We start from the raw sequence: 8,291 nt of genomic DNA, 5'->3' as shown, positions 1-8,291 counted from the left end.
TTTCCCTCTTCTCGTCACCTTTATTTTTTCCATAATTTTATGTTCTATATCACTGATTCATTCCTCTGCTTAAACCATCCTTACTGTCATGGCATCCATTTTGTTTGCATCTCAGTTGCAGCACTTTTACTTTGGTCTGAATAGTTTTTAATTCTTTTATCTCTGCGGTAAGGGATTCTCTAGTGTCTTCTGTTTTTGTTTTTGTTTTTTTTTTTCAAGTCCAGCCAGTATTCTTATAATTGTTGTTATCAATTTTAGTTCAGATGTCTTATTTTTATCTGTATCAATTAAATACCTGGCCAATCACTTCTTGCTGTTCTTTCTTTTTGGGTGAATTCTTCTGTCTTGTCATTTTTGATGCCAAAGAAAATAAAAATTAAAAAATAGATAAAAATAAAAAAATATATAAAGGAAGCTAGATCCTAGGTGTGTTTTGGTCTGTTTATTAAGGGAAGCTTGATCAAAATTTTCTTTAAAAAATGAAAGATTTTAAAATTAAAAAAATTAAAAACAAATAAAAAAAATAAAATAATAAAGAAATTGCTTTTTCTGTATCCAAAAAAAAAAAAAAAAGAGGCTAGATCCTGATTTCCCTAGAGCTGAAGCTTTGCAGCATTCCTTGATCAGAAGACTTGGTATGCGCAAGGGTTTTGCACTTGTCTTCTGGGGGAGAGGCCTACTGTTGATTCTCAGGTGGACTTGCCCTAGTGGAGATGCACTTGCAGGGCACAGGGCGGCGGGATTTGATGTAAGCAGCTCTGGTATCCACTTGGTGGTGCTGTTTTCCTCCCCGAGGTTGGTCAGTGCTGGTCGGTGAAAACAGCTCCCCCCGACCCCTTTTCCAGAGTGGGGAGCTTGTGCCCCTCCACTTCTCAGTAAGCCCTCAGAGATGAGCAAACAATCACCCCTTCTGTGTCCCTGGCTTCCATCAGATCCCCGCCTTCACCCTGTCTGCGTCAGAGCGTCCGCCTGCCAGGTGGCGCAGGACTCTTGTGTTTTATCTCAGCTGTGGCTGGGTTTCAAAACTCCAAACTTCAGAGACCCCCATAGTTCAGAACCATGCTAATACTTTAGGGGTGGGTTTTGCTGCACTGTGGCTGGTGCCGGCTTGTCCCAGAAAATGGTCGCACAACTGCACAGCAGTTCAGAATTTATGGTAAATCACAGCACAAAGCTGGTGCCAAGGTTTGCTGCCCTCGGCCTGCATCTTTGTTCCTATGCTGGTGAATGGGGCAGCTCAATGGCACCTGCCAGGTCTTTTACCCCTACAGAGGAAGTATCACCTCTACCAAGTGCACTCAAAGCAGGGGAACTATTTCTGCCCATGCAATTCAGGGGATCCTCAGAGCATGCTGCCCGCTCTGGGTCTCCACTCTCCTTCCCCACCAGAGCACCACTCAGCTCTCCTGGCATGACCCTGGTGATGGTGCTGACCTTTGAAGATTCAGACTGTGCTCTGCTATTTATAAAAAACTTGCAGGATTTATTTTAGTTTAGTTTGGTTATTTTATTTGTGGTATTTAAATCCTCTCCTTTTCCCCAGTGGTTTTGGGAAAGAGTTTTTCTTGTGCAATCCCCTGCCCATGTTTTCACTTTTTTTCACTCCTTCTCTCTTGCTCCTCCCTCTGTGGTCAGGCCTCCCTCCCCTCTACAATGCCTGTGGCTCTTTTCTCCCCCAAATCAACTCTGGGCAGTTGCTACCTTCCACAAGGTGGTCCCTTTTTCTGCTTGTAGATGTGCAGATTTGTTCTCTTAGTCCACAGATCAATTTCCTGGGTGTCCATAATGATCTGAAATTTATCTAGCTGTGTGCAAAGGAGGAGGTCTGTTAGGGTTGCCCTACTCATCTGCCATCTTAACCCTCCCCCTAGTCTCTCCTTTCCAAAGAGTCCCTTTTAATAATTCTTGCAGAGGTGGTTTAGTGATCACGAACACCTTTAGTTTTTGTTTGGGAAACTCTTTATCTTTCCTTCTATTCTGAATGATAACCTTGCTGGATAGAGTATCTTGGCTGCAGATTTTTCTCATTTGGCACTTTGAATACATTATGCCATTCTCTTCTGGCTTGCAGTTTCTGTTGAAAACTCTGCTAGCCTTATGGGTTTTCCCTTGTCAGTTATGACTTCTTTCGTCTTGCTGCTTTTAACATTTTTTGTCACTGTAATTTGCAAAGCTAATTACAATACGTTTTGGTATTGGTCTGCTTTTGTTGATTCTGTTGGGGGTTCTCTGCCTCCTTCCCCAGATTAGGGAATTTTTCAGCTATTATTTCTTCAAGTCAATTCTCTGCCCCCTTTCTCTTCTTTTGGGATTCCTATAGTACAAATGTTATTACGTTTGATGGAATCACTGAGTTCCCTAAGTCTATTCTTGTTTTGCATAATTCTTTCTTTTGTTCAGCTTGATAATTTTCAATTACTCTGTCTTCCAGGTCACTAATTTGTTCTTCTGCTTCTTCTATCCTGCTGTTCATTCCATCAAGTGTTTCTCATTTCATTTATTGTGCTCTTCATCTCGACTATGTTAATTGTTATTCCTGTCTTAATGGCCTCACTCATGTCTTCCACTCTTTTCTCAAGTCTAGTGAGTATCCTTATGATCATTACTTTAAATTCTCTATTAGGCATGTTACTTATAACTGTTTTGCCTAGATCTCTGGTTGTGGCCTTGTCCTGTTCATTTGGGATAAATTTCTCTGTCTCCTCATTTTGTCTATTTTTCTGTGTTAAGAAAGTCAACTGTGTCTTCTGCTCTTCAAATAGTGACTTTATGAAAAGTTCCTGGAGTGTCCTGCAGTGCAGTGTCCCCTGTTCATCAGAACCTGGCACTTCAGGAGAGTATCCTATATGTATTACTTACACCCTGCTGTTGCATCTGTCACTTTTCCTTTCAATGCATTCATCTTTACTGGCTCTCTGCCTGTTGTGAGCTGTGCTTGCTCTCTGTGGTGTTAGTGGAACCCAGGCAGGCCACCTCTGGTTGGGGGTGGGGTGTGTGCCTGTGGGGGAACTTGGAGGAGATGGCGATGGTGTTAGCAAAACTTGCAGTGGACCACTAGTCCTTTGCAGGGTCCCCTGAAGTGCTGCTTTGGCTAGGGATGTACAGCTGGGTGTGGTGCGGTGTTTGGCCCTGATGCAGTGGTTGGGCTAGGCAGAAGCTGTGTACCTGGTGGCTGTGCATGGTGTGCAACTGCAACTAGGGACACACAACTGTAGCTGGGGCATGCAACTGGGTGTGGTGTGGAATGGTGCCTGGTGGGCCTAGGGGCACACAGCCAGTCATGCAAGCACAGCATGTGACTGTGGCTGGAGGCATGCAGCTGGGTGAAACACATGAGGGTGGCTGGAGGCACACAGCTGGGCGTGACATGGCAGATATGCATGGCACAAGGTGGCACCTGTGCAGCTGTTGGCTGGGTGCCCACACAGCTTTAACAAAATTTGCGGAGTCCACGGCCAAGGCTAGCTGGTTTGGAGTGGGTGAGTCCTCAGGAGAACTTGGGCATAGCCCACTGCTAGCAGGTTAGGTAGCAAGTATCTGTGCCACCCCACCTCCCCCAAGTGTCTCTGTGCTTATACTGGGGCTAGTGGAGGAAAATGACACCTGCCATGTCCTGTTTTCATGGTCCCCCAAACACTCCGAAGTCAGTATGAACAGATCTGTCTCCTGTTTGTCAGTGGTGTTGTGTAAACTGTTTTTAAGTACCTCTCTGCACAGGCTGCTGCTCTCTTTAAGGGCAGCAACCCACGGCCTCCCACCTTGCCCAGTGTTTAATCAGCTTACCTCCAAAGCTCCTCATTCCAAAATTCAGCCCTTCTGGTTTTTAAAGCCAAATGCTATGGGGATTAGTCTTTCCCATGTGAGCCTCCTGGTACAAGGGCCCATTTCTCTGCCCTCTTTGTGTGTGCAGTTCCCTCCCTCCTGCAGGTAGTCTCCCTCCACCTTTCTGACCATCCTAAACTTTCAGATGCAGCTTCTTCTCTATATTTAGTTGTGGAGTTTGTTTCACTAGCCTTCAGATCACAGTCTAGTTTATTGACTTGGATATGGATATTATCTAGTTGAAAATGTGGTGAGTTCAGGGTCCTCCTACTCCGCCACCTTCCCAAGCTCCCTGGTTACTATATGAACATCGTATGATTGATTGCCTAGTTACATCTTTGCTTCTTTATGTTTCAGAAATTATGTAGACAGATAGATATGACTTAGTTATCATTACTTGATATCCTCCTGTATTCCCAGATTTACTTCAATTTCCTAATTCTTTCTACCTTAAAGTGCCATTACCATCCAGACCCTTCTTAACAAGGTCCTCTCAAGAATTCCAACAGCCTACAATGTCCTGGTGGCCCCAGTCATACCCGCTCCCTCAGGCCTTCACAAAGGAGCCCATGTGGGGAACCCTAGCACATGCCAGAGCACCTTCCCTGGCTTTCATTAACAAGAGAGATGGTAACCCATTTTTATAAAATCCTAGAAAATGCAAACAAATCTACAGTGACAAAAAGCAGATCAGTAGTTGCCTGGGACTGGGGCCAGAGCAGGAATGTGCTACAAGAGGACTCTTTTGGGGATGATGAAATGTTCTGTATTTTGATTGTGGAGATGGTTTCCTACATGGAGTTATCTATCAAAACTCATTCAATCATATACTTTAAAGAGATGCAGTTGTTACACATATTTCATGACTCAGCAAAAAAATCTGTTGTCCACTATTTAAAAGATTTTTTTAAATAGTTTTGCTAACACACAACTTAAGTGACATACAGATTGAAAATGAAGAGAATATTAACCATTATTTATTGTATACTTAGAAAAGCTAGAAAATGATACTAAAAAACTATTAAAACTAAAAATACCTTAGCAAGGCAATTGGATCCAGATAAAATTTTTAAAACTCAATACTTTTTTTAAATACTAGCAATAACCAATAGAAATTGAGGTGTGGCTTTCATATATAGCCCATTTTCCTCCATGCAAGAACCTGAGTACTTTTCAAGGAAGTAAGGACATTCATTCCTACTGAACACGTGCACCTGACTGGTGGTGGAGGGTATATACTTATGAATAGTGCTGGCTCTCACCCTCCAGACTCAGAGTGGTAAGAGGATGAGCAAACAACAAACAGAAGGTAAAATTATAGCATACAATAGGCAGGGGGTTCTACTGAAGACATGACTAATAATGTGCAAATCACAGTGGAGGGATGGGCCCTTGTGCTAATATGGGGTTGGGCTCCTTCTCAGGATCTGGGTGCTCCCAAGATAAAACACTTTTAAGAAAGTCCTATCTGCAGATCTTGTAAAGGAAAATGGAAACAAATAGCAAAAATATATCTGAAAACAGAAATTTAATTTAAAATACTTACAAATGGCAAATTTCTAGCTGTACCCTTGGTTCAGTAGTTTTACAGATCTCCCCAGTAACACTCTTTCTAATCTTTTCTGAGATGCCTCTCCACAAATCACATCTAATTCTTATTTTCTTGAGCCTCAATTCTCTTCCCTTTCTTCTCCATTGTCTCAGATATAAATCACAGCTCACAATCATCTCTCCCTTCCAGGTTACATAATCTGACATTGCCCCTCTAACCTCCTCCACCACATTGTCAATCCTACTGTCCTGCTAAGAGATAAGGGGCAGACACCAGAGGCAAAGGCTCCCCTGCACTGGGGCACTCATGCAATGGTGGAAGGGATAAGGTGTTCAAAGCTAATGTCTCCTATACGACTACTGGACTCTGAAAAGACCTCCTGATGGCGCAGAAGATAATTACAATAATTAAGTGTACTCCTCTCACCTTGATATTAGATGGCAGTTACAGGTAGATTGAACTACGTGGTAAAGAAATCAGTCACTGTGAGCTCCAATCACAGAAAGCAGGAAAAAGTATGTATCAGTGGCATAACTGCTGACTTCAAAACCTAGACACACACACACAGACATGCATGAATAGAGGCATGCTCAAGCACAAATCGTTAGTTCTTTGAGGCTGAGGTAAACAGCACTAAAACTCCCAGAGGTATATGTAGAAGATATGAATGAGGCCTTTGTGTTTGGTATCCTACGATATCCATCTTTAAAACACTTAGGTCCAGTGGTAGAAGGGGAATTCCTGCCCAGTTTAAGAATGGTTGAATCGGAAAGGTGAGTTTAAAAAAATTATTAAACAACTAGGGGCGCCTGGGTGGCTCAGTCGTTAAGCGTCTGCCTTCGGCTCAGGTCATGATCCCAGGGTCCTGGGATCAAGCCCCGCATTGGGCTCCCTGCTCAGCCAGGAGCCTGCTTCTCCCTCTCCCACTCCCCCTGCTTGTGTTCCCTCTCTAGCTGTCTCTCTCTCTGTCAAATAAATAAAATTTAAAAATCTTAAAAAAAATTATTAAACAACTAGCATATGAAAATTATCTATATGCTAAAAGAAATACATACTCAACCTCAAAGAACCTACATTAATTTGTTATAAAAGTGTACACCTATGCCTTGACAATTGTTCTGAATGCAATTTAATAACAACGGCAAATTGTAGCACAGACTAATTTGAAGCATTGAGGTCAAATCAAGAGAAGTTTAGAAAGAAGGAAAAAGCATTTCAAGAAGAAAGTCTTTCTGAGATGAGCTGGATCTTACAGGGTCTGAGGGCTAAAGATTAGGAAACAGAAAGAAGAAAAGGTTTTCTAGATAGGAAATACAAGTGATGAGAATCTAGATTATAATAGAACTTTTTAAAAGGCCATACCCAAGATAGGAAAAAACCAGAGATTTGGAGAATGACTTTATGCAAATGTGAAATGAATTAGCTGGAAAGAAAGGAAGCATATAATTACTGTCCTTGAGAAGCACATAATTTGATTATAGGATTCATAACTAAAACCAGAGATACATTTTTAAACAAAAAAGAGAGGAGAGAGAAAGAGAAGGAAGGAAGGGAGGGAGGGAGAAAGGGAGGGAGGGAATCTACAAGTCCAAGAAATGTGTAGTCCTTACTTCCCTCATAGCTGGGAAGGAGGGCCCTGTGACTCTCCCACCTTCATTTTCAAGCAGAAAGAATGGAGGGAATGGCCCTCATTGATTAGTGATTCCAAGAGGAGATCAGGGTGAGTATCTTTATTACAAGGAAAGATTAACTCAAAATATCTTGCTATCTTAGAGAATCATGTCTCAATAAACTGTGCGAACCAGAGCTGAATGCTTCTCTCCAGTGTGAGTTCGCTGGTGGTGATTAAAAGTGGAACGCTGACTGAAGGCTTTCCCGCACTCAATACATTCATAGGGTTTCTCTCCTGTGTGAACTCTCTGGTGCACAATGAGCTGTGAGCTGTCACTAAAAGCTTTCCCACAATCACTACATTTATAGGGTTTCTCCCCAGTATGGGTTCTCTGATGAACCATAAGGCTAGAATTATGACTGAAGACCTTCCCACACTCATTACATTCATAAGGCTTCTCACCAGTGTGAATTCTCTGGTGTATAATGAGGTATGAGCTCTGATTGAAGGATTTTCCACACTCATTACATTTATAGGGCTTTTCACCTGTGTGAAGTCTTTGATGTCGAATAAGACATTTACTCAGACTGAATGCCTTACCACACTCATTACATTCAAAAGGTTTTTCTCCAGTATGAATTCGCTCATGGTCAACAAGTTGAGAGATCTGACTGAAGGCTTTCCCACATTCATTACATTTGTATGGTTTTTGCCCAGTGTGGAGGCTCTGATGTCGAACAAGACATTTACTCCGACTGAAGGCCTTGCCACATTCATTACACTCATAAGGCTTCTCCCCAGTATGGATCCTCTGATGGTCAATAAGATTTCTATTAGAACAGAAAGCTTTCCCACACTCACGACACTTGTAAGGTTTTTTACCAGTGTGAAGTACCTGATGTCGGACGAGATTTTTACTCCGACTAAAGGCAGCCCCACACTCATTGCATTCATAAGGTTTCTCCCCAGTATGGGTTCTTTGGTGGTCAAAAAGTTTGGAACTCTCATTGAAAGCTTTTCCACATTCATTACATTTATATGGTTTCTCACCATTATGGAGTCTCTGGTGTTGAATAAGATGGGAGCTGTGTCGGTAAGTCTTTCCACACTCATTGCACTCATAGGGCTTTTCCCCTGTGTGGGTTCTGAGATGAACTATGAGCTGAGAGGTCTGCCTGAAGGTCTTACCACATTCATTACACTCATAGGGCTTCTCTCCAGTGTGGATTCTCTGATGCCCAATGAGGTGTGAACTCCAATTGAAAGCTTTACCACATTCATCACATTGATAAAATTTCTGTCCCT

The 8,291-nt window shown here is 42.4% G+C and overlaps 1 protein-coding gene across 1 annotated transcript in view; it reads right to left on the bottom strand.

Moving 5' to 3' along the window:
* Nucleotides 1-6,885: 6,885 nt before the first annotated feature.
* Nucleotides 6,886-8,291, bottom strand: part of LOC123324043 (zinc finger protein with KRAB and SCAN domains 7-like) — an 18,621-nt gene continuing 17,215 nt past the window's right edge. Inside the window, exons 2-3 of the mRNA XM_044912676.1 lie at nt 7,882-8,289; nt 6,886-7,797 (exon numbers count right to left, since the gene is read on the bottom strand). Coding sequence (XP_044768611.1) covers nt 7,159-7,797; nt 7,882-8,289 — 1,047 coding nt within the window. The 3' untranslated portion in view covers nt 6,886-7,158. The remainder of the gene's footprint in view (nt 7,798-7,881; nt 8,290-8,291) is intronic.

This window comes from Neomonachus schauinslandi, chromosome 1 (genome assembly GCF_002201575.2).
Source record: "Neomonachus schauinslandi chromosome 1, ASM220157v2, whole genome shotgun sequence".
NCBI classification, from domain to species: Eukaryota; Metazoa; Chordata; class Mammalia; order Carnivora; family Phocidae; genus Neomonachus; species Neomonachus schauinslandi.
Note: the sequence above shows the minus strand (reverse complement) of the source record. Positions and strands in the feature narration are given on the sequence as shown.